The sequence below is a fragment of the Myodes glareolus genome, chromosome 25 (genome assembly GCF_982192425.1).
Source record: "Myodes glareolus chromosome 25, mMyoGla1.1, whole genome shotgun sequence".
Lineage (NCBI taxonomy): Eukaryota > Metazoa > Chordata > Mammalia > Rodentia > Cricetidae > Myodes > Myodes glareolus.
The window spans coordinates 47,402,372-47,429,944 of NC_142050.1; the positions used below are offsets into that span (position 1 = coordinate 47,402,372).

The 27,573-nt window shown below is 43.0% G+C and overlaps 1 protein-coding gene across 1 annotated transcript; it reads right to left on the minus strand.

The window, feature by feature from the left end:
- Positions 1–1,137: 1,137 nt before the first annotated feature.
- Lrrc31 (leucine rich repeat containing 31) lies at positions 1,138–27,522 on the minus strand. The gene is given in 8 exon segments (XM_087901758.1): positions 1,138–1,481; positions 3,920–4,087; positions 9,923–10,090; positions 12,813–12,980; positions 14,217–14,384; positions 14,672–14,839; positions 17,885–18,028; positions 27,312–27,522. Coding segments are annotated over 8 exon segments (1,539 nt in total).
- Between the last annotated feature and the right edge of the window lie 51 nt (positions 27,523–27,573).

Genomic DNA, 27,573 nt, shown 5'->3' on the forward strand with positions numbered 1-27,573 from the left:
AGCTCTCTGATGGATCTTATGGTACAAGATCAGGGTCCCTTGCTGTCCAGGGACCTAGCAGACAAATCAGACCTTGCTGATTGTAGGCTTAGTGAAAAAAAGGAACTCCTGCCCAGTTGCACTCACCCCCATCCCAGTCCCAAATCAGGCTGATCTGGGGGATCTTCTTGCCCTGAAGAAGGGAATGGGTGCCTGGGAGCAAGCTGGTATAGGATAGGAAGAGAGAGGCAGTAGCCAGGGATATAAGCCCCTGCAGAATGAGCAGAAAGTTTAGGGGGTTGAGAAGTGTCTGTGCTCCCTTTCCAGGACTTCTGCCTCTGGTCAGGAACACACTTACCCCTCAGGTGGATCTTCTGGTACAGGATTAGGACCCCTTGTTGGTCAGGGACCTTGCAGACAAAAAGCCTAGCTTGCTGTTTGCAGGCTTACTGAAACAAAGGAACTCCTGCCTGGTTGCACTCACCCCCATCGCAGTCCCAAAACAGACTGAGTTGGGGGATCTTTTGGCCCCAAAGAAGGGAAGGGGTGCCTGGGGACAAGCTGGGATGGGATAGGAAGAGAGAGGCAGTACCCGGGGTTCTGGTGCCCCCACCTGGTTTTTTGAGGCATGGTCACTCACTAGACTTGAAACTCAGCCAGGGAGCCTCAGGGATTTACCTGTCTTTGCCTTTACAGCATCTGATTACAAGGACATCATCATGACCCCTTGCATTTTTGTGTGTCCTACTTAGATCAAACTCAGGTCTTATGCTTGCAAGGCAAGCCCTTTCTAGACTGAGCTATCTCCCCAGTCCCATATATGGCTATTATACACCAGTGGTTCTCACCCTTCCTAATGCTGCAACCCTTTATACAGCTCTTTATGATGTGCTGATCCCCAGCCATATAATTATTTTGTTGCTGCTCATAGATAATGATGCTACTTTTATGAGTCATAATGTAAGTATCTGCTATGCAGCTCCTGTGAAAGGATCATTGGACCCCAAAGGGGTCATAACCCATAGGTTGAGAACCACTATTAAATATGATAATCGCAAAAATCTTCAAATATAAATGATACTAAACAACACAGCCTGAGCTCTGCTGATGGTGGGATTCATTCACATTCTTTTCCTCCATTAGAGAACTTCTCATTACTTAGGAAGCAACCCCTTGAGACCCACCATGGTCAAGTTGAATGCCCCTTCTGTGGCTGTGGGTAAAGCATTCTAATTGTTCCTCATGCGAGACTTTGACAGCCAATCTTCTCGTTCCTATCTCAGTGACCAAGGGAAGTGTGGTCACAGCACACAATAAGTGACTAAATCATTGGCCAAAACCCTGGGAACTCCATGGCCAAAGGCTGATGTCTAGATCTGTTAGCTGTTTGAGAAAGCAGAGGTTCTGGCAGAAGATGGCCCATCCTGTGTCACAGATGCTGTCACTGTAGCTCAGGTCAGGCTTCTGCAGCTCAGCTAAATGGCTTGTCTGCATGGCTGAGGCTGGAAAACAAAGTGACTCTAAACTAGAAGGGTACTCTCTCCTTTGATGCCCTTTTCCAGTAAAGCACTTCTTCTGAGGTTAGTAGCAATTGATGATGACTTACTTTTAGCTAGTGGTTCTTTGGGAGCATCAGAAAGTATCTTAATAAGAATCTTTATCTCCTTGTATCTCATATAGAGCTCAAAAATAGACACCCCCTTTTATAAGCCCCAACTGGAAGAATTTCCTTCTTGTATTAGTTTAAGTTCTTTGCTCCACTGTAGACTTCCTAATTAAATGCACAGAATGATGGCTGCTAGCTTTGATTAAGGACCATTGTTACACAGTCTTTTTGCTGCTAAATTCTGGTTAGTTGTTTGTTGCTTATTAATTCTATCATTATTCATCCAACAATTATCTTGTAGTTATTGTTCTTTAAAAAGAATATGATGATAGGATGCCCCGGGTGGCTCGCAGAGCAGTTTCTAGTCCAATAAGGATGGCTGTGGGTCCCTGCAAGATCTCCAGGGTGGCAGTGCCATGTGGCTGGGGGAGTCAGGTGGGCGGTTATGGCAGATAAAAAGATCACAGGACATAGTATTATTTAAAGAAGAGGGAGACATTTATTGCTTAAAGAAGAGGAAAACAGAGAGACATAAGAAAAACATAGAGAAGAACAAAGACACATGTACACACGACAAGGGACAAACACAAGAGAGAGAAAAGATGGCGGCGAGGGAGGTCAGAAGTGGCTGGGGTGGGCATGGTTAGTCCTTAAAGTGACCGCAAAGGAATAACAGTAATGCTGAGAATTGAACCCAGGATCTCATACATGTCAGGTAAGTACTCCACTAGGGAGCTATATCATCACCCCTAACAGTAAATCCAATGTACAAAATATACTGGATAATTTCCTGTTCACTTTAGAGATTTTTAGTCATAAGACAGCTTCCTCTTTGAATAGCTTTTATCATATTGTGACCTAAGAGAAGATGACACATTCTGTTGGAGGAAGTAAATGGCACCTGTAGCACTCTTCAGCTGAACCAAGGAAAGGGTTAGAGAGAAGAGATAAGTGATACAGAATCTCAGAACAAAGGGTCTTGGGAGTCTTTCTTCCAACTCACAGATCAGAGATGTGTGAAGCATCCCTCTGACAGTCTCTGTTGATGGCCACCAGGATTCTTTCCTCCAACCCAGATGCTTTCCACTCATCATGAAGCTGATATCATAGGAGGAAGCCCTATTTGGGACTCCAGTCTACTCCCCCTCTGCCTTGTTTAGCTCATCTCAAGAATACTTGTGACTCCAGAAATCAGGGAGCTTGTAGCAGTGATGGCAGTTACTAAAGATAGATGGGAGACACCAAGGTTTCTATTGCTCCCAGATGATAGAGCACACCTGTATTGTTATTTGAGGAGATATTGGGCTAAGTTACACTGCCTGGACTCTGATTTAATTCTCTATCCATATTCTACACTGCCCTAGGGGAAGTGACAGATTTATGCTCCAGTACCCCCTTTAGGTCTTCTCATGTCATTCTTGACACAGAAAGAATGAACTTCCACTCAAAGTCTTCAGAGCGTTAATATCTGTAATAATTGATATTCGTACTTCAATTATGATGACAAGCTCTTTCTTTCTTTCTTCCTTCCTTCCTTCCTTCCTTCCTTCCTTTTTTTGAGTCAGGGTCTGTCTCTGTGTCCTGAAATTCACTCTGCAGACCAGACTGGGCTTGAACCCAGAGATCAACCTGCCTCTGCCTCTGATTAAAGGTATGTATCACCACTGCCTGGCATGTTTTTCTTTATTTTATGTACTTAACTTTAAAAGATATATTTTTATTTGTATATGAGGATATATGTCTATGTGTCTATGTGTATAACTGCTGGTGGCTATGGAAGCTGTTAAGTCTCCCAGTGTGGGTGCTGGGAACCAAACACAGGTCCTCTGCAAAATAATTATGCATTCTTTGTTGCTGAGACATCTCTCTATTTACTGTAATTAATTTTATATATTAACTATTTTAAGATGTCAGGATTGAGTCCAGGGCCCAGTGCATGCTAGGCAAGCACTCTATTACTGAGATACATCCTCAGATCCTACTTTCTTATTTAAATAAGACTTCAAAACAATTTGGGGCCAATTTTGGGAAAATCAAATAGTGCAAGTAGCTAGGGCACAGTTAGAGTAAGTAAACTGTAGGTGATGGACTCTGTAGGGGGAGGTTGAAACAGAACTTTCCTGGCAGGAGCCTCCCCTCCATCCTCAGCACCATCTCCTCTCCAGAAACATTCTCCTGTCACTCAGCTTCAGGATTACATTAGCTTTCTCTTAGGCAGATACTGAGGAAGAGGAAGTTGCTGCAGCCCCAGGTCTACCACCTGGTCTGTCAGCCCCAGGTGCACCACCTGGTCCATGCTTTGTGCTTAACTGCCCTGGAGAGGTTAATACAAACCAAGAAGAACCAAGTCCTCTGTCACCAGGGTGCAGCTGTTCAGCCTCAGCCCTTGGAGTGACTTTGCCAACTTCAGTGTATGAAGAAGCAGCTCCAGGTTACCAGCAACACACTTATTCCAAGAAAGGTTGAGTATTTCCAGAGCAGGGGGGTAAACAGAGGCTTCAGCTAAAAGTGTAAAGATAAGAGCATCAGTAACTTGGATCCCATGAAAGATAAGGCTCAGGACAGTATTTAATACACCCAGAGCTGAAAAAGTTGTACTCCCCACATTAGAGAGCTAGATTTTACCAAAAGGATTCACCATTAGCTGGCATTTCTTTTCTTTCTTTGGTACTTAAGAAGGAGAAAAGGTTAAGGTGCCTGGAAAGCTGGTCAGAATTTTCAGAGTATACCTGGACCGGTACCTGTGACAATGGATAGCTCCTGCTAAAATTCAGAAATGGGACCAAGCTTCTCTAAGACTCAAAAACACACAATCAAGATTCAGTTTGTGTTTATTTCACATATTACACAGGCAAGTTGTAGTGGTTTGAATGAGGAAGTCCCCCATAAGCTCATACATTCAATGTTTGGTTTCCAGCAGGTGGAACTGTTTGGGAAAGAATAGGAGGCGTGGCCTTTGGGAGGAGGTGTGTCACTGTGTGTGGAATTTGAGGCTTCAAAAGCCCACAGGCAGCCCAGTCTCTTTCCCTCTGCCTCCTGCTTGTGGGTCAGATGCAAGGTCTCGCCCACTGCCCCCAGCACCATTCCTGCCTCTTGCTGCCACCATGCTCCCCACCATGATGGTCATGGATTCATTCTATGAACCTTAAGCAAGCCCCAAGGTAAATGCTTCCTTGTATAAGTTACCTTGGTCATGGTGCCTCTTCACAGAAACAGAAAAGTAATGAAAACATAAGGAAAGAAACTAACATATTTGGATGGTGTTTTCAAATTCTAATTCATTCTCAGATGGCTCCTAAGTTAAAATTAATCATAATGACCTATTCCTAATCATAATACACATTTTTAATTTTTCTGCTTTCTTTATAAAGTGTTCAAGAGGAGATCCTACTACTCATGGCACAGAGATCTGTGGAGGGCCGCAACCACATTCTCCATTGCTTTAAGGGACAGAGGTAGAGATTGACCTCTATGACCTCAAGGTGTGGTGGTACACGCCTTTAGTCCCAATGCCTGGGAGGCAGAGGCAGATTGACCTCTGTGACCTCAAGGTGTGGTAGTACACGCCTTTGGTCCCAATGCCTGGGAGGCAGAGACAGGCAGATCTCTGTGAGTTCAAGGTGTTGTAGCACACGCCTTTAATCCCAGCATTGGGGAAGCAGAGACAGTGGGACTATAATGTGCTTGGTAACTTTCCACTGCTACTGTCCCTGCCTACTCCTGAGGCATCATCTGGGTTGATGGGCAGCAGACCAATCCAAGAATGACACGTCCGAAGCGAGGACTGTTTCCTATATAAGGGACGGGTTACCCTCATTCTGGGTCTCCGCCATGTTAGCTTATGCTCTCTCTCTCAAGACGCATTAAAGCTTTTCTGCAGAAGGATCCTAAGTGTCCTGCGTCGTTCTTGCTGGCGAGATGGTAGCGCGAGACAGAGATCTCTAATAAAGAGAAGTCAAATTTTTCATCTTTCTTATAAATGTGATGTAGAATGTATACCAGCATGAGTGGTAGATTTACATCCACAATGCGCTTCTGTATAGATCCCTTATCCCTTACTGATTATATGGTTGGAAGCAGAAGGAGCTGTCTCTTGAGACTGGCTATTTCCTCATCATTTTACTTAATATAAAATTTTCTCAATTAGGAGATATATCTATGAAACATCATATTGTTTCCAGAATAACTGTATTCTGTGATTTTTCCAAGTGAACATTAAGCAGTAGAATGTCTGTTTTTTGTGTTTATCTACTCATTTGGTGAATTACAGATTCCTTTGATAATCCTGTTTACCTACTTACTTAGTAGTAACCAAATGTAGAGAAGGCCAAAAATGTGCTTTAGGAAGGAGCGTTACACCACAATACAAAGAAGTACATGAATTAGGTCTTATTCTTGAGGCAGGTGCTTGCTCTACAGCCCAGGTTGGCCTCCATCCTGTAATTCTCCTGCCTCAGACTTCTGGGTGTTGGTATCACAGGCACGCACCACACATTTTGACAAAGGCTCCTAATTTAGATGGTGATTGTGTGAAAAGGCAATAGTCACACCTAAACCTGAAGACTGTGTGAGAACTATGGGGGAAGGCAGAGACTGGAAGCCGAATGTTCCAGAGCTCAGAATAGGAGCAGCTGAGAACTCAGATACACTGAGGGATCAGAAAGAATCAATCGGAGGCTGAGTCACAGAAGTTGAGAGGTGCTGGGTCCAGCTCACCTGGCCCTTTTAGGTCATATTCAGGAACATCGACTCCACTTGAGCTACTACGGGAACCACCCTGGCTGTTTTAAAACTGATAAAACCCAATTTGTTATTAAGTGAAATTTACAGATTCTACAATAATACAAACAAGTAACATTTGTCAAGCATTATGAGCCAGGCAGCTTTCCCGGAACTGTCTGCATATTAAAGCCACTTGATTCTTACAACCTTGTGATGTACATGCCCTTGTCACATTTCTCTGTTTTACACCGAGGTTTGGGGGACCTGTAGTCAGACAGACCACAAGAACCAGAGCTAGATCTGAGTGCAGTCATGATGTCATCAGGTGAACAGAACACACACACACACACACACACACACAGGGTAACTGTAAGTGTGCTGTCATCAGGTGAACAGAACACACACACACATGCACACACACAGGGTAACTGTAAGTGTGCTGTCATCAGGTAAACAGAACATCCCCCCCCCCCACACGCTCACAGGGTAACTGTAGGTGTGCTGTCATCAGGTGAACAGAACACCCACACACACACACATAATCACAGGGGAACTGTAGGTGTGCTGTCATCAGGTGAACAGAACACCCCCCCACACACACACACAGGGTAACTGTAGGTGTGCTGTCATCAGGTGAACAGAACACCCCCCCACACACACATAATCACAGGGGAACTGTAGGTGTGCTGTCATCAGGTGAACTGAACACACACACACACGTACACTCACAGGGTAACTGTAGGTGTGCTGTCATCAGGTGAACAGAACACCCCCCCACACACACAGGGTAACTGTAAGTGTGCTGTCATCAGGTGAATGGAACACCCACACACACACATGGGGTAACTGTAATCAGCTTTAAGGCACTCATAGACCCTGCCAAGCACATATATAGACATTCTAGGGCCCCAGGCTAAAATCATCACATCTGAAAGGTTTTTCGCCTGCACAGGGCTGGCAGAAGTACACAGAAAAGACCAAGTATGTGTGGGCCGAAAGAGGACAAGAGCTCTCTAAATACAGACTTCTTAGAATTTGGAGTTAAATGGTTATTATTAATAGGTACTGAAAATAACCACTTATTTCTATCAATCCATTTATTTCATTGTAGCCCTGTCTGGTTCATGGCACAATTTTAAATGAATTTTTAACTGGAATAATATATAATAGAGGATCGACAGCAGGAACGTTTCCCCTGTTGTCCAAGAGTCACCATGGAAACACAGCTCTGGGTGTGTCTATGAGGGTGTTTCCAGAGACCATTAACTGAGGAATGGAAGATGCTCCCTGGTGTCCACATTAGGCCATAGCTGGAGCCCTGGACCAAATGAAAAGGAGAAACAAACTAAGTGCCCACATCCATCTCTCTGGGTTCCTTAGCGTGGTTGTCATGAGATCATACTCCTGGTACTACAACTCAAACCATGCACAAAAACGAACTATTTTACCCCCTTAAACTACTTTTGCCAGGTGATGAGGGAAGCTCTTGTTAACCAATCACCTTTAAGAAGTGGAGCCTAGTTAAGGCATGGCCACCTGGAGCCTAGGAAGAAAACTGGGTTGGGCCAGGTATGCACGCTCTCTGAGTGATTCCCACCGGACTTCCCATTCTTGTGGCATGAGTTTCCCCATATAACAAAAATATAATTGGTTATCTTTAAGATGGCCTGGTTATTTCCCAAACCGAGGGAGCAAGTATAGCCATGCATTTTGTTACAACTATAGGTAAAGTGACTAATTCACACTCACATCCAGCAATTCTGGTCATGTGCCAGTAACAAAAAGAGTATATTAGCTTTTTGGGGAAGTTTATTATTTTACATTTTTACTTGGGGAACAACTTGTAACTTCTTCAGTGATTGATGTTAGAGAATATACTCTATATTTCTAGGGAATGTGGTAGGGTTTTGCTTTGCTTTGGCTTGCTCTTTTAAATCTTGAATCAGAATAATGCTTTAAAAACAGCAATACTTCCACAATTTTTGAGACTAGTAATCCAAGATTAATCTAGTAAGTCAGGTTTCTGTTGGTGTGACAAACATCCCAAAGACTGGGCATGGTAGTGCTTGCCTCTATTAGGTGAAGAATTGAGATTCTGAGCCCAGCTTGACAAAAGATAAGACAAAATAACCCAGGGAAACAAAGGAGCAACGATCTGGCTCTATAATTTCAGGTTTTGGTGACACAGAATGTCTTGTTGATGAGTGAGTGGTTGACCAGCACTATTTTTCTCAAAATAAGCAAAAAGCAGGAGAAAGCACAAGGAACCAAGAATAAGATGTGGCCATCAAGGCACACTCCAGAATGCCTTCTCCCGACTGGACCGTACCTCCTACTGATCCCTGCACTTCCAATCAACAGCCCACTCAACTCCAAGGCTGTCATGGTAGACACATTGTTGGAGCAGGAGCTCTCACAACCCAGGCATCTCAGGACACCATACCAGTGCCTAAACTATTTGTATTAATACTATGAATTATGACATCTACCAGTTTTCTCCTGTGAATCTAGGATTCCTGAATGTTCTAGGGAGAGGATATTTGTGTGACTGAACCTCAGTGAAACCCTTGCTCACAGGTCCAGTTGAACTCCACTAGGATACGTCACACACATGTCACAATTCATTGCTGGAGTAGTTAAATGTGCCCTGTGCAGCTCCACTGAGAGAGAACCCTTGGGAGACCACACTTGGCTTCTGGTACTTTGCCTCACAAACATTTTTCTTTCCTGGCTTTTTTTTTTTGTGTGTGTGTCCTTTCCCTGTAACAAATCTTTGCTATGGGAACACTATTTGCTGAGACTTGAGTCTTCTTAGGAATCTGGGAAACTGGAACTACTACTGGGGACCCCATACTGTATGCACACAGTACTGGTTTATCTGAGTGGTATGTTTGAGGATATTCTGCAACATCCCTTCACCTCCAAGCACCTCCCTCCACTTGCCAGCCTCACTGGGAAGAAATTCTAGATCTGGTAGACCCTGAGTAGGCTAGGATAGATGCCTGACCTTCAGGATTCCCAAGAGAGCACAGGTGCTGTGGGGAATTCATGCTGGGTGGGAAAAAATGAGCTAGACTCAGACACTAATCATCTCTCCCTTCCCATCAGACGCACAGCATCCTCAACTAATGCTCCTTCTTAGCAAAATGACAAGTTACCAGACATAGACTTCTAGAGTTGGCTTCATATAACTTAAAGCAAGATGTTGCTTAGAGGTTAGGATGTAGCTTGGTTGGTTAAGTGCTTGCCTAACACTCCCAAAGTCCTGGGTTCTACCCTCAGCACCACACATACTGATCATGATAGTGCATGTCTGTTCTCCCAGTCCTTGAAGTTTAAAGTGTCAGTTAAATAGCAAGTTCAAGGCCATCCTGGGCTATATAAGATCCTGTCTCAAAAATAATAAAAGAAAAATAAATGCCAATGCCATTCGTACAACTTTAAGATCACCTCTGAGGGGATTCATTTCCTGGAAAAACAACTAAACACCCAATTAGTCCTCAGTGACTCATCCTCTTCTGCATATTAATCTTAGAATGAAATTTATGCTGTGTGTAGGGGGGTCTCCCTCAGGTCATTTTCCAGTGCATGCTGGGAGTTAAGAAAATCTCTTACCAAAGGCTGTGAAAGTCTCACTTTCCAAAGCACAACTCTTGATCAGTAATGACTTCAGTGCTGGTAAAAACGGGAGCCTGCTAAGGAGGATTCCAGAAGAGCTACCCACTGTTCTGTTGGATGACAGATCCAGCTCTTGAAGGTTGGAGAGTAAAGGGATTATCTGAGCTGTTGAAATATCAACCGGGAAAAATAGGAGCATTTCACAGAGTCATGGGAATGTCTGGCTCCCACAGTCTTCCTAATGTGATAATGTGGCTTCTTCTGAACTCGTCTGTATGGCACTATCCTTCCTGGGACCCCCCACACAGATTGTACCACCATCAAAACAGCCTTTCTCCACAATGTTCCTCGGGCTTCTCCACGGGCTAGAATATAAATATAGGAGACAGAGAACTGAGTTCTAATCCTGGAACTATGTAACTAGCTGGGCCTGATGGTTCAAGCCTGCAATCCCAGTCACTTGGAATGCTGAGGAAAAGGTGGTTGATCACTCAAAGACTAACTGACTAACTTAGTGAGACCTTGTCTCAAAATAAAAGGCACAGAAGAGGATTGGGTAGAAAGCCCAGTGGCATAGCATTTGCTAAAGTGAGTAGGCCCTAGGTCCAAACCCTTTGACCACAAAAGCAATGACAGTAACAAACTCTGTATGGATTTTGCACTAGCCAGCTTCTCTGAAGCTTAGTTTTCTTAACCATAAAATATTTGCATCCCTGGGGCTGGAGTGATGGCTCAGTGGGCTAAGAGCACTGGCAGTTCTTCCCAAGGACCTGGGTTCAATTTCAAGCACCTACATGACAGATCACAACTGTCAGTATTTCCAGTTCCAGGGGATCTGATACCTTCATACCAATGCACATAAAATACAGTTAAATAAATTATTTTTAAAAATTTGCATCCCAGGATAACTGAAGGAATAAAATAACTTGCTCCTACCAGTTCCCTTTAGTGCTGGCACACATTAATGTCTGACACAATCATTCTTTCCTCAGCATTTAAGTGCCAGCAAAGATGAGCAGTCAGAGCAGGCGCCCATCAGGAACAGCACTGGAGAGGGGTCCCAAAGAGCATGCTGAGCCAAAAGGGGCTGCGGGGAATCATGGAACTGCCCTGGTCCAGCTGCCCCGAGAGGCATGCATCATGGGTTTTTCAAGTTAGAATCCACAGCTCCTTGGGCCCTGTGAGCCTTTCAGTTCTTGAGAAACCAAGGCTCTCCCTCAGGCAGGGAAGCATTCAGGACACCTTGTGATTCTCTATGTCCCCTAGAAGTCGATGGAGCATACAGAAATGTGAAAGAACAATTGGTCTTAAACACTAATCTTGTGCACTCTGAATAGCTTACAAACAGCACTGTGTCCTGGCAACTAACACTGTGTTGATCCTGGCAATGGTCATTATATTCCATTTCTGATAAAGGTCTAAAAAAATGATTTCTTGACATAAACTTGTACCTGGTTGAAGATTCATTTCTCGCCAGTCGTAACAGGTAATCTTGACCCAGTAAATAAGAGCCGGCATACAGGTAGCCAGAGTCTATTCTTGCTCTGCTACTTGCCTGATGATAGGACATTCCAGAGCACTTAGCATCATAGAAAAAATTATCTGGGAGACCCGTGGAGCTAGCTTATCTCATGGAGTCTTCCAGGGCCACCCGAGTCAAAATACCTCTCATTCACTTTCATATCTGCAGTGGTTTGGATGATAATCTGTAGGCTTAGGAGCTGGAGGTGCTGTTTTGGGGAGGTTTAGGAGGCATGGCCGTATAGGAAGTACACCAATAGAGGCAGGCTTTGAGAGTTAAAGATGACGTCATCATTTCCAGTTCTCTCTCTGCTTTGTGTTTAGGTTCAAGATGGAAACTGTGCTGATGGCAGAAGATAAAGTAATTCTGAACTACTGTGGGATTACTTGTATCTTCTGCCATCAGCACAATTTCTGTGGGGAGCAAAAAGGACCTTTCCACCTTAAAGTCTTCTTGAAAGCTTTGATCTTTTCACATATTTCCAGATTGAGGGACAGGAGTCCCTCAATAATTCAGCAGACCCAAAAGGTGGATGTTAGGCCTGAAATATTATTTTCACTCTTTCCTTTCTCCAAAGTACAATTGGCGTTATTCTTATTTGCCATCCATTTGCATACTAAGCATGCCCTTAGTGGGAGCGGGGGAGTCAGGATCATACCTACTCCAACCTTGGAAGTTCCACTATATCTGCACAGGGAAAGAACAGAGGCTAAGAGACTACAGCATGCCTGGTATATTTGAGGACAATGAGGCTTGAGTGGAGTTCAAAGGCAGAGAGATAGAGAAACAGGAAGATATTCTGGCTCTTGCAACAGTTGAGGCTGGAGATGTCAGATTCCCAAATTAGGGTAGCAGAGGTTTAAATGTAAGTCATGCTCGAGATCTTGAAGGCTCAGTATGCCACATGTGGGCGGAGAGAGATAATTTCTGGTCTTCTTCTATGGCAAACTGCATTTACACACTACAGGTAATAACTACAGAACTATATTGATGGTAGGGATATAACTGTCATTATTTAAAGTTGTAATGTCTAACCATTATGTACCGTCACTGGTTCCTTTTCAGTAACTTCCCTTTCTCTACGTGTCTTGACTTGACTTTGTCATTTAAAAGCTTCATTTTGGAGTTCTCTTCTCTCTCCATAGCTGTAAGTAAGGTTGTGGCACTAAGATGCTTGTTTCTAAAACAGCAAGAGACATTAAAATTTTTCTCCTTCAAGTACCAAAGATTGAATTTTTTAACATTTCCTGGACGTTCAGTGGACACTCAAAACTCTGATGACTTGATCAGTGAACTTAAGCATATACCCCAGGTCTCTTAGTATCCAGGCATTTCCGCAGGATTTGCTCCACAGGGTCCACTTACTCAATGATGCCACATCATCTGCTGTTAGTGAGCACTGGTGAAGATCTAGGACTTCCACATTCTACAGTAGGGCCAGCTGAGCAGGCACATCTTCAAAGCCTCCACCCAGTTCCTTGTTGCAGGAGAGATCCAGTGTCTTCAGCACATCCAAGGATGCAAAGGCATCATCTACAAAGCAGGTCCCAACCCCAGTCCTTAAAATCATACTGTGAGGCTGTGGCAAGTTGAGTAGGAGGGAGGGGATCAGAGGAGGAGAGATTAATTGAACATGCTGTCCTACTAAAGCCAAAAGGGGGTCACTGCAGAGTCCCTACCAACTAGGCCTCAACAGACCCAACAATGACTTCATAAGTGCTCTCTTTCTAAGACACCAATTGGCTACCACTAGTTCTTTTCTGAAATCTCCAAGGACACTCGCCTATGCCACCAACTACACTTGAGCACTGACCTTAGATATACTCAGGCTGCCAGTAAAAAGGACATTGCAGGCTCTGAAAGTCACAGGGAAAATAGTGTCATTCCCTATAACATGGCCACTCTACACAGAGAGCTAGTGTTGCCATGGATCCCACTAGAGCCATCATTATTATTTTTATCAGTATCAATACCTTCCTAGCACTGAGCATAAAAAACAACAGCAATAATAAAGCCTCCCCAGCATCCGGCCCATAGCAAAGATTTCCTGGCCTTTTCAGAGCTAGTAGTTTAAAAATCTGTCTGTTCTGTGGTGTTGATCCTAGAGCCTTACACATGCTAAGCATGTAGGACGGAGACAGCCCTGACTCTTTTCCTATTTTTACTTTTGATTTGAGTCGGTTTCGTCAAGCTGCCTGGGCTAGACTTGACCTTGTAGCCTGCCTCCTTCAGCCTTTCGGACCTCAGGTCTATACTATGAAGTCCTCGAAGAGGGTGCTTTTATTTTGTTTTGTGTTTTTCTGTTTCTTTTCTGTAATAATGAAAGTATAAGGTTACAGTGAAAAATTTCAAAAAAAAATAAATAAAGCTAGCATGCATTAGGGCCCTGGGTTCAATTTCCAGCATTGAAGCAAATGAACAAAAAATAAGGAAAACAAAAAATATTTAAGTTTATATGTTCTAATAGGTTTTAAGTAATGTATATGCTATTTATTTATGCTATATGATACATTTAGAATATTTCATTTATTCAGTTGTGTGTATGAGCAGAAGTATGTGAGTACGTGTGTGAGAGTCAAGGTGCATGTGTGGAGATCAGAGAACAACTTTGGGGAGTTGGTTCTCTCCTTCGACTGTGGGTCCTGGGGACCAAACTTGGTCCTCAGGCTAGAGTGCTTTTACCCAGTGAGCTATCACTGACCCTGATATAGGATACATTTTTTACTTTACATACATGCATAATCATAGATTCACCCATCATTCACTCACCCAATATTCTGACACTCTTTGGGGACAATCCACAAGAATGTAGCTTCAATACCTTCAGGCTTGAGGTGCTTTTTAATCTTTGTGCTATGATGTCTAGACTGTTGCCAATATTTCTGTTAATGGAAAGGTCAAATACTTCGAGGCTTTGCAGCTTAGGTAGCAAGTGACCTGAAAGTGAATAAATCCAAACTGGAAGAGTGGTCACATGGAAGCCAGCAGCTAGCCTAGACTGCTGCAGCTCCCTGAGCCCTGGGGACACATGGAAGCAGGGGCTAGCCCGAGGTCTGCTGTAACTCCCAGAGCCCTGGGGACACAGGGAAGCAGGGGCTAGCCCGAGGTCTGCTGTAGCTCCCCAAGCCCTGGGGACAGAGAGCACCTGGGGGCAGTCCCCAGCTGCCAATCACAGGAAATTATCCTACATTCTTCAGGGAAGAATTCTTTTAAATTCCACTTACCCACAAACTCGACATCTTGTGACGTGAGGGCATAGTCTGCAAGTTCAAGTGTTCAAATCTTGCTCCCTTTTTGGAATGTGCGGAGAACTTGAGGCAACTTTCCTCTCACTTTGTTGTTCCAGGATAAACTTAGTTCTTCAAGTTCAGGTATCATTTCAAGGACGTCTCCTAAGGACAAAATATCCCGTAATTCAGTGGGCACTGGCTCAGAAAGGCAGAGATGTCATTCATAATAACCAGGACCACCAGTAATTAGTGAGTATGGGAGCCGGGTCAGATGCTGAGGTAGCTAATGAGGAGCGAAGAGCAGAAAGGGAACGAACCACAGCTGTGAGTGATTGACACGGAGGCGGGTCAGATGCTGAGGTAGCCAATGAGGAGCGAAGAGCAGAAAGGGAACCAGTTCCTGCTGCGCCTCCATGTGCAGGTGCAGCAAGTCCTTCTAAAGCTCAGGAAGCCCTGCCCCTGAACGAACCACAGCTGTGAGTGATTGACATGTAGGCGGGTCAGATGCTGAGGTAGCCAATGAGGAGCCAAGAGAAGAAAGGGAACCAGTTCCTGCTGCACCTCCATGTGCAGGTACAGCATCAAGTCCTTCTAAAGCTCAGGAAGCCCTGCCCCTGAACGAACCACAGCTGTGAGTGATTGACATGTAGGCGCGTGTCTTTACTGGGCTGTTCTCTGGACGTCAGTATCTGTTCCCTCCACCTGCTCTCCCTGGTATCAGACTGGGCACAGATAGAAGAGAAGCAAGTGGGAAACTGACCACCACGCTGCTACAGCTTACTTTGACACCAAGACTGTAACTGGTTGCTGAACTGACCCCTCAAGAAGAAACAGAGATAAGTGACCAGGCAGCAGCAACAGTCATAGCCAGGGGTTCAGAAGGGAGAGGGGAGAAACAGCCTTTTCTTTCCTGAAACTCTTGCATAGGGGAACTGTAGGTACCCAGGTCTTTTTCCCTTTTCTTCCTTGGCATTTCGCAGGGCTGTTTGACCTCTGGCCCCTGGAGATTCTGCACTAGCACTGGCTTGAGGGTAGCTTAGAAAGAACTTGGCTGTCTTTGTTATGGTAATTCCACCTGTAAACAAGGTTGCAGCTGCGGGCCCTACACGCCTCCCACGCCTGCCTCCCCCACAGCTGATTCTGCCTGAGGTGCTGGGAATGTATCAATCTATTCTACTGCTCCTGATGGGAGGGGGCCATGCCCTTTTGAATCCTCTTGCCTCCTGGTATAAATACCTGACTTGACTTTAATAAAGGGCTTTTTTTACTCTTTGGCAAGCGAGCAGGTCTCTTGTGTTTGTCTGTTTAAACCCTTAGGAAAGTCGTCCATTCTCGTGGCCCTGGTTCAGGAAAGCGCGCTCCTGGATTAGGGCTGTAGGGAACAACTGAGGTGAGACAGAAACCAACAGGAGTGTGAGAGTCCCAAAGGCTCCAAGGGACTAACAGAGGAGACAGCTGGCATTTCTTTTGTTAACACTAACTCATCAAAATAGAAAAGAATAAATAAACCAGCGAGTCTTTTAGTAAAGCATTTGTATTTTTTTTGTATGTGTGGACCATATTTTATTGCTTTTTTAAAAATATTTTTATGGTTTATTTAGCTTTTATTTTATGTGCATTGGTGTGAAGTGTTAGATCTCCTGGATCTGGATCTTCAGACAATTGTCAGCTGCCATGTGGGTGCTGGGAATTGAACCCAGGTCCTCTGGAGTAGCAGTCAGTGCTCTGAACCACTGAGCCATCTCTCCAGCCTCAAGCATTTGGTTTAATAGTATGAGTTTTCACAAATTTTATCTTTTCTTAGAGTATAATTTAACTTGAGGCTCCAGTTGCAGCTAAACAAATTTTTGTTTTTGAAACCCATTTTCATCAGTTTTTAAAGGTTTTTTTTATTAATGTAAAGGAGATAAGAACTATTTTGGATTTTAAAATCTTATCAGTGTTATCTACTCCAATTCTTCTGTTTTTACAGGCACAACTGTGAGAGCCAGAGTGAGCTAGCATTACAACAGCCTCATCAAAGCCACACAGTCAGGTGTCTGATCAGTTCTGTTCCTGTCCTTATCCACAGAGCTCAGCACAGAAGTCCCCAGCATCACACTGCCTTCAGGCGCACTCCTGACCACCCACACATGCAGAGACGACACTGTCACTCAGGTCCTGGTGTCACACCATCTCTTAGCACACTGACACATGCAGAAACGACACTACCACTCAGGCCCTGGTGTTACACCATCTCCTAGCACACTCCTGACACATGCAGAAACGACACTACCACTCAGGTCCTGGTGTCACACCATCTCCTGGCACACTCCTGACACATGCAGAGACGACACTGTCACTCGGGTCCCGGTGTCACACCATCTCCTAGCACACTCCTGACCATCCACACATGCAGAGATGACACTGATTGTTTGCCTCTGAGGGATCAGGTTGAAAAAACACGTCAAGGGAAGCCATGTTTTCTGTTTCCATTTCTAAGTTTTTGATCTCTGTGTATATATGCACGTGTGCACAGGTGTGCATATACATGGGGAACCCACAGATCAGCCTTTGGTGTTGTGCCTCAAGTACCTCTGTCTTCTTTTGGTTTTTTGTTTGTTTTGCTTTTGCAAAGGAATCTCTCATGGAGCTGGAACTTGCTGAGTAAGCTGGCTGGCTAGCAGGCTTCAGGGATCTGCCTGTCTCTGCCCCCATGGCTCTGGAATTCTAAGTCTATGCTGCCACATTCAGCTTACATGGGTTTGGAAGTTCAAACTTGGGTCCTCATGTTCACAGAAAAAGCTTTTTATGAACGTAACCATCTCTCTAGTTCCTGCTCTTTTATATGTTTTCCAAGTTGGCATGCAACGAGAAGTCACATTTTAGGGGAGGTGCCGCCTTACCCAATGTTTAAGAAGAAGTCACGTTTTAGGGGAGGTGCCACCTTACCCAGTGTTTAAGAAGAAGTCACGTTTTAGGGGAGGTGCCACCTTACCCAGTGTTTAAGAAGGAGTCATGTTTTAGGGGAGGTGCTGCCTTACCCAGTGTTTAAGAAGAAGTCACGTTTTAGGGGAGGTGCTGCCTTACCCAGTGTTTAAGAAGGAGTCACGTTTTAGGGGAGGTGCCGCCTTACCCAGTGTTTAAGAAGGAGTCATGTTTTAGGGGAGGTGCTGCCTTACCCAGTGTTTAAGAAGAAGTCACGTTTTAGGGGAGGTGCCGCCTTACCCAGGGTTTGAACATCTTCACTGGTAAATCCACAGCTACTCATCCTCGGGACCTTTAGTTTGCTCACCAGATGCTTTTGCTCAGTGAATACATGGAGGGTTCCGCTGACAAAATCATTCCAGGAAATGTCCACTTCTTCCAAGTCTGAGAAGAAAGGTAGCAAAGGTGGGTGGAAAAAATGCAGAGCTATGAGTGTAATTCGTGATAAGCAGAACTCAGGACCAGTGTGCTCAGGACTCAGGTTCTATGAAGAGATGGGCAGGCATGTTGACAGCTAGCAAAGCAGGGAGTTCTTGCTTTCAAGGGAGGAAATGATCCCATTTACATTTCCCATTTCTTGGGATATTTTTGCCATAAAGAGAAAAATTGCACTCTTTCAACACAGTGATGTCCACACAAGATTCTATCGAACTTTCTATGCAATTGTCAAACCCTGAGGTAGAAATGGCAACTCTGTTTCTGCTGCCACTACTGCAGCTGTTACTGACCTGTAAACACCATTCTCTGTGTGCTGCAAAGCCCTCTGACATCCACCCCCTTGCTCTATCACACCCTCAAACGGGAAGCTGGAGACTGCTTCAGGGCCAGTTCAGCAGAGACCAGGGCTGTCTGTCCATTTTTATAGCAGGCTTTTTCTTTTGGGTCACCAACCAAATTATGTCAAGGAGACTTTTTATTAGTTACAAATGCTCGGCATTATCTTAGCTCTTTTTCTAACTCATTTCTCTTTCTCTATATTTTGCCTTTTCACCTCTCTTTCCTTCTGTATATCTTACTTTCACTGCTTCTTGTGTGGCTGCCTGGCTTCTGGTCCCAGGCCTGTCCCACTCTTTCTCCCTTGTTCTCTCCACTTTTTCTCTCTCTTTTTCCCTTGATTTCTCCTTCTACTTATATTGTCCATGAGCCCTGCCTATCCCTCTCCTGCCTAGCTATTGGACATTCAGCTTTTTATTATACCAATCAGGTGCCTCAGGCAGGCAAGGTGAAACAGCAACAGATCTTTGCATAATTAAACAAATGCTTCACAAACAAATGTAGCATCATTACATGGTTAACAAAGGCAGCATAAACAAATGTAACACATCTTTGCCTGGTTAAGATAATATTTCACAATACATTTTCTTTATTATCTTGATCACCCAACCATCATTACCTTCTATTTATTGATTATTATTAATTTGGAGACAGGGTTTTCCTATGCAACTTTGCCTGGCCTGGAATTTGCTGTGTATCACAGAGATCCACTTGTCTCTGCCTCCAGAATGCTGGGATTAAAGAGATGCACCTCCACCGTGCTCAGCACTCCTTTATATTTAAATGAACAGTGGTGGAAAGGTTTGCTGGATCCAACCTCCTCTGAGTCTCTATCACAGCTTGTGAAAAAAACAAGATTACCCTCTGTAGAAAATTCTCAGAGGAATATGATGTTTCTTCAGGGAGTCTCGAGGGTGGAGATGGCCAAGTGGAGAAGGCCAGGTATGCTTGAATGCTGCCATAGTCTGTTTTGAGCCTGACAAGGACATCTGGGAAGCATTGCATTGGGCCTCTGTGGTTTCTGAGCAAGAGAGGCTGGAGTTTCCCATTCTGAAACTACAGCTCCAGCACAAATCTCTTTCTTGTAGCATTCAGAGCTTTTCAGCCACTGAATCCTATTGACCTTGGCAAAACCTTAGGGAGGACAAAACCACTGAGTACCTAAGGCAAAGCAACAATAGAAATACAGGGAGAAGAAAAATCTTGCTTTTCTGACATCAAACACGGAGCTAGCTGCTGACTGCTTTTATATCAATTTTTGTTTGGATTCATAAAGGAAGTCAAGGCTCCTTCCAGGTGGCACCTTCATGAAGAAAATGCAACTTCTGCAATCAAAACACAGAGCAGTGGTAAAGCCAGCTTCCATAAAAGTCCCCTCAGAACAGCCTGAGACATGGGTCCTAGGGTAGCTGCCATTAGAGTCCCCTGAAGGGCTTGCTAACAAACAAGACCAAATAGTTCAGTTCTGTAGGTTTGGGTTGGTAGACTTGGCTGCATTCCCAGAAGTGCTCAAATGGTTTTGACCCCTTAGGCTTTGACTTACAGTTCATGCTAAGAATCCTACTCCAGGGCCGTGGGAATGTATCTGTGAGTAAAGACACTTGACCACTCAACCTGAAGACCTGAGCTGGATCCCAAGATCCTATATTAAAGAGGGAAATGACTTTCTCAAGTGTCTTCTGATCAATACACATAAGCTATGGCATGCAATATGCATATGCATACACACACAATGAATTAAATGATTCATGTAACTTAAAACATCTTTTAAAGAGCCCTGTTCCATAATGGCATAGATTTTAATTAAAATTAATTTTAAGTAATTACAATAGTGTTATAGTCTAAATATCTGTGTTTCCTCCCCTTCTCCATGCACACACTGAAAGCTAATCTCCACTGTAAGAGTATTAAGAGGCAGGATCTTGGGTTAGAGAGATGGTTCAGCAGTTAAGAGCCCTACTGTTCTTCTAGAGAACCCGTGTTCAATTCTCAGCATCCCATGATAGCTCACAACCATCTGTGACTCCAATTCCAGGAGGTCCAATGCCATTTGCTGACATCGGTAACACATGATGGCACATGCACGTAGGCAAAACACCCATATATGCCAAATAATAAAATTAAAAAAATTAAAAAGAGAAAGACAGGATTTTTATTTATTAGGTAATTCATTCATAAAGGTGGCGCCCTCATGAGTATAATTAGTGGCTGCAGTGGTTTGAATGAGGCGTCTATAAATCTCAGCATTTGAGTCCTGGGCCACCTGTTGGTAGGCCTGCTCAGGAGGTGTGTCATGCTGTTTCCAGTACACTCTCTCTGTCTCCTGTAGTTGGAGATGTGAGCTCTTGTCTGTTGCTCCAGCCTCCATGTCTCCTTGCTGCCTGCTATCTCCACTCCAAAGTGAAGGACTCTAACCCCTTGGAGCCATAATTTGAAACCATTGCGGGCTATATAGTTTCTAGTCATAACTTAGTGATAATAAGATTTTAATGTATACATATCAGGTTTTTATTTGTTCATTTCTTTATTTTTTAAAGTTGTTTAGAGTATAATTTAAACATGGTTAAGAATTGTGTAGATTTTCCAAGAAATATGCCAGATGTCTACTAAACAAAAATGTTTGTAGTAAATGAATAAATATATAAAAAATGAATAGATAACACCAGGGAGCTGACAGAATTAGAAAGTGGTGTTCTTATATGCAAGTTTCCAGAATACATTACAATATCAACATGTTTATTTTAACATGTAACATGTAAATAGTATGAAGAAAATGTTGAATATTAAAAATTAAAAGAAAGGAAAGTGCTATTTTTAAAATATTCTGTTCATTTCTTTTCAAAAACCTGTCCTCATAATTCTTGTCCAGAGTAATAGGAGGGTGTTAGTGAATTCACTGCAGCTCCTGTATGTTCATGTTCCTTGGTTTTGCAGAAAGGCATTACGTGGTTCTTCAACCATCTCCTGACACCCATAGTGCTGGAGAGCAAACTCAGAGCCTTACAGGTGCTAGGATGGCAGCCTACCTCTCCACTACATCCCAGCCCAAACAGTTCTTATTTGAAAGTACTTACATTATAGATATTGTCAGTTTTTCTTAGAGGACTTCCTCACTGGTGAGGTGTATAAGAGAAAAAAATCATAGTTATACTTTTTCCTAGTTCTGTAGCCAGATTTTAGCATATGAATGGCATCCAGTATGTATCTGATACCAGTAAAAAAAAGATTATTTTTTGAGAATTTCAGATAACGAGCATGCTTAATTTCCCTCTGATTGGCTTCTACTTTCTATAAAGTAAAGTGAACCTGTGTCTAGGGTTCTCATCTCACTGTCAAGTGATTAAAGTGACTTTTTTGCTTTATTTTTAGAATATTTGATAGTTTTGTGTCTGCTGGCATGTTGAAAATACCAAGATTTTAAAGTTCTTATCTTGTTTTTCAGGAGAATGGGCATTTATCTGTGAATTATGTAGAAATTCTTACACAGACATTAAAAATTTGAAGAAGCACAAAGCAAAGGTCCATTCTGGTGAGTGCACGTGCTTAAAGCCTGCGCTGCCCTGTGGTGGGGCCGGAGCAGGTCAAGAGAGACTTTTCAACAGTGTAAGCTAGACAGGTATTTAAAAACTAGATGTAGGCAGATGTGGTGGCTCATGCTCATCATCTCAGTAGTCAGGTAGCTGAAGCAGAAAAATCTGAAATTAAAGACCAGCCTGATTACAAATCTATGAAACCTTCCCTCAAAAGAACAAATAGAAAATCCCAAAGAAAACAGGGCTCAAGCCTCCTGTGCTTAGGCCTAATTGGTGCGGGAGAATTGTCTGCAGTCTGTCAATCATGTTTTCAATAAACGCTGATTGGCCAGGCAGGAGGTGTAGGCGGGAAAACCAGACAGGAAGTGGAAATGATGCAAAGAGAGCAGGAGAATTCTGGGGAGGAGGAACCTAATAACCTAAACTCTATTCCCAGATCTCACAGATAACAGGAGAGAACAGTTTCCTGAGAGCTGTCCTCTGACACACACACACACACACACACACACACACACACACACACAAAACAAACAAGTAAATAAAATGGATTTTAGAAAACAAAACAGCAAAACATAGGTATATACATATAAAGTAGCTTTATAATTTACAGAGAATTTGTCTTTCCACTTCCTTTGAAATATTGAAATTCAGATTGTTTTTTTTTTAAAAAAAAAAAAAAAGCATAAAAATCTCCAGGATCTGGAGTGATGGCTCAGGACTGCTGCTCTTCCGAGGACTGGGTTAGAGTCACAGCACTGACATGGCAGCTCACAACTGTCTGTAACTCCAGTTCCAGTAGAGGGTTCTGATGCCCTCCCTCTACTGGCCCCACAGGCAAAACACTCGTACATATAAAATAATAACAATAATAAAATACTTCAACTATTTCCTCCTATAAAAATATGACTTGCCAGCCGGGCAGTGGTGATGCACACCTTTAATCCCAGCACTCAGGAAGCAGAGGCAGACAGATCACTGTGAGTTTGAGGCCATCCTGGTCTACAGAGCAAGTTCCTGGACACGCTCCAAAGCTACAGAGAAACCCTATATCTTAAAAAAAAGCATATATATGTATTTGTATACGTATGTATATGAATACATACGTATAGTATATGAATACATACGTATACACACACACACACACACACACACACACACACACGATTTGCTGCAAAGGATGGTGGCACATATCACACACCAAACTTAGGGGACAGAGGCAGGAAGATTGTGGTTCAATGTGAGCTACATGGGCATCCCTGCCTCAGAACAAACCATGACATGTGAGTAGTTTCAAAAGTCTGGGTGATTCAGACCGTAGTTAGGAAGAAAAGAGCTATCGTGAAGATGAGCCTAGAAATGTGGAAGGAAACAGAACTCTGGTAGCTCAAAAATGCTCCATCAGTCTAGGCAGCCAGAGTGCAGACTTGTAGGCATGTGACTCACTGTACTTACAGCATTCTACCAAGATGAAAAGTATCACAAGTACGTAGATGATGATAATGGGTGTGATAGAATGCTCACCTAGCATCATGAAGTCCTAGGTACAATATCCAGCTCCAAAAACTAAACATTCTGTTAATAAAAGTCATTGTAAGGGTTAAGGCAGAAACATATGACAACCGCAGTTGAGTGTTCAGCAATCTATTTAATATCTATGGAGTAGGCATAACTGCAGGGCAGATGGAATTGAGCAAGAGCATACAGCGTGGATGTAACTCCAGAGATCTAACTAACTAAGATTGTCAGACATGGTAAATACAAGTGCTAAATAAGAGTGCTTCTGAAGCATTGGAATGGGCTTAAGTTTAACCTAGACATGGCAGCCCATGCCTACAGTCCCAGCACTCAGGATGCTGAGGGAAAAAAGCAGGCTGACTGCAAGTTCAAAGCCAGCTTGGGCTGCATAATGACAGTATCTAAAAAAGGGGAGGACTGTCAGAAAAAAAACTATTCTTACGAAATTGAAGAGAGAAAAGTTCAGAGAATGGAGAGAGCAGGACGGGTCAGTTCAAGCAGAAGACATTGTGATGCATCACCAAGATGGGACAGCACAGGTTGTTTGTTGACTGGTTAGGCTGAAGAAGACAGAGATTGCAGCTTAGTGAGACAAGTGATGTACTGATAGCTGCCTGCTGAGGCTGCTGGAGTCCTGTCAGCATTTCTGGGGTGGGAGCAACATGTTAAAAGCAGTAATAAAGTCAAGCAAAGGTGCATCTTTAGTCGGTGTGACAGTTTCTCATCTCAGGAGAAATCATAAGCACTGAACTCCAGACTTAAGTCTGGATAAGAATAATAGGAACTGCTTATTAAAATAGCCAGTGTATACAAAGGTTTATTTACTTTACTGCCTGTGTTTGTAGGGATTTAGAAAAGTTTAGCTGAGCATTTACCCTCAAGGAATGTCTAACCCAGTTAAGGATTTGAGGCATGACTGAGTAGAGTGTTAAACAAGAGTAAGAGGAATGGGTGCCATAGGTAGGAATATGAAATTTGGCAAATATGTAATAAGGTAGATGAGAAAAAGTTCACCCAGGTTTTGAATGGCTAAACTTATTTATGTACTCGTATCTGTGCTTGACTCTGCTCTTGAAGCCCAGATATGCCCAACACTAAGTATCAATACAAGCTTAAACCAGCCACATTGGTGAGAGAAACAGGTCCCACGAGTTTGGAGACTAAGTGTAATTTCTAGGATTTGTAAGTAGATTAGAGTACCTCAGACATTTCTTTAGTTTTGTACTGTTAAAGACAGGATACTTTCTGACTTCCATTTCAAGCACAGATAAAACTCCAGATGGCAGTGTAGAGGACCATGCTTTAAGTGAACAGGATTCCACATAAAGATGTCCTATGTCAGAAACTCTAGATGTGAACCCTTCAGAGGTGACTCTCCCCTTAACGCTTCTGCTGGGAACTGAAGACCATGTGCTTCTGCCTGTCACAGACTGTCAGTCTCCAACGTCTGACACACTGCTGAGGGCAACTGGGAATGGATATTCAGAGACGCAGTTGATTTTTTTACAACAATTATATTGACTTTGAGGCGTGGAAGTGCTCGGACATCCCTGGTAGTAAACATAAACATCACTGGTAATGTGCATTTTCATATTAATCCCCATTCATTTGAGCTGTGTGGCCATTATGTTATGTGTGCAAGTAAAAGCACTTGACCCTGCATTTTACTTATATTTATAAAGTGATTCTAATTTGCAATATGTACAATATTTGTATCTAATGTACAACATGCAAAAACTGACAATTATATGATAGCCAAATCTTCCCAAAGTATTTATTTATTATTTGCTTGTTTGTTTATTTGTATGTGTGCACACTGTGGCAATCACACGGAGGTCAGAGGACAACTTGTGTGAGTCAGTTCTCTCTTTGTACCGTCTAGGTCCAGGGGTCAAATCCAAGTGTTTAGAATTGGGAGCTTTCCTTAACTGAGTCTTCTCATTGGCCCCAGAAGCTACATTTGTAACATCGCAAGAAAGCATTCAAAAGCACCGGTTAAAATACAATATGTTGCGACATATTGAGAAATTCACGATTTTTATTGGAATGTGGGGGGCTGCACACAATTATTTAATAAAAACATTGTTGTTGACTGTACTATCATGCAGGCACAAAGACTTTGGTGTTTGTTGGATGGACTTTCCTCTGAACCGAAGCCTTTCTGGAGACAGGCTTATGGAACTTAAGACGTAAACCAAACATACTAGGTTCAAGAAGCTCCTGAAATGTAAAAGACTTAGAAGCCCCTCTCACAGTTCTCTGGGCAGTGACAGTTACTGGGAAGGTGAGGTCTCAGATCTGGACTCTCTTTCAAGTTGTGTAGGGAGCTGCAAGAACAGAGCTTGCATGAGTCATTGCCATTGCATTGCACTTACGCACCTGTTAGACACCCCCAACTAACTCAGAGACAGTCACTAAGCTAGATTCGGGTATAATTATTTCTTCTGTCTACTGTTGGTGCCCTCTTTGCAGTTAACAGACATGTGTTCATGTCTCTTCTGAAAACGGAACACAAATGGCGCCTGTGTAGGCATCAAAGATGAGTTGGCCCGAGATGGGGGATGAGACATGTAACTGTGATTGATCTCTCTGAGGGTGGCATGAGGGACACTTCCTGTGTGGTATAAGGTTGGGCACCTCCCTGACATAGTGGCACTACATATTTTCCCCTTGGAAGGTGATGAGATATGCAGTCAAGTCTGAGCCACCTGAGAGTGGCTTTCCTTGGGGAAAGACCAATGTGGGAGGTCTCGTGTTTAATGGAGTTGGCCTTGCCAATGCAGAGCCTGCAGAGACAGTGCAGTCCCTGATAGTAACATGCATGGCTGCTATGAGGTTATTATAAATGTCAAGTACTTGGTGTTCCTTTTCTAAGGCGTTAGGCTATATAGTATTACCTTAAATACAAAACCACTAATATTTTCTCAAATCTTTCTTGTAAGCCCAGGACAGACTGTCACGTCTCCTCTAACAGAATTGCTTCTCCCAGAATGTTCCACAGTAGTATCTGGTCTATATTCTGAAAATTACCACACTGCTGGAAGTTTAGTAAAAACATGTGATGGAGCTTAATAAAAGAGATACAAGCAAGATGACACCAGCAAATTAAACACAGTGAGCTTTTTCATTAATTTTTTAAAAAAGTGTGCAGAGACCAAAAAAAAACCCTGCCTTATATGCCCATAAACTTCAGAAAACAGAAAATTTATGTTTCATAAATGATCAATTTTGGTTTAATTGTGCTATGGCAGCATACGTACAATTTGAGGTTAAAAAAATCCTTAAATTTGAATTGAGAGCGAAAAGAAATCATTCTAAAGTAATGCATCACTTCTCTATAGTAAGTGATTGTATTTCATCACCATATAAAACCAAAGGTTAAAAATGACAAACTTAATTTTAAAAGTCCTTTAAAAAGAGAGGAACATCACACACCTCACATTCCTGCATAAGTAAATGGTATGTCACTACCTATTACTCTAAAATAGAAATTAGTAGTATAAGAGAAAATTCAAAACATTTACTTTTTAGCCAGGCAGTGGTGGTGCACACCTTTAATCCCAGCACTCAGGAAGCAGTGGCAAGTGAATTTATGAGTTCGAGGCCAGCCTGGTCAGTGAGTTCCAGGACAGTCTGGGCTACATAGGAAAATTCTGTTTCAAAAAATCAAAAACTAACCAACAAACAAAACAAAACAAACAAATATCATTTAGGGTTTCATCTAAATTATTAAAATAAAGATTTGAACTAATAAAGCCCATTTTCATATTTTTGAGTTATATTTAAGTAATAAATGTGTGGCCATGGTGGAAATGGGTTTATTTTTCTCTTATATATGTTGTTACTCTCTTTCTCCACACCCATCCTCCTCACGCACCTGTGTGAAACAGCCCCCCAGGCACCATGCTTATTCCTGAGGATGTTGAGAATCTTCTGCTTTTGCTGGTTCGCTGTCACGAGTTCATCGTGCTTGGCAGCACTGATGAGGTGGTCACACATCTCCTCCTCCTCTCTCCTGTCAGCAGCATACTGTGCACACTGTGACAGTGAAGGCATGCAACAAGTAAGAACACACTATGTAGAGTGGAAAAATGCTGCCTACCCTTA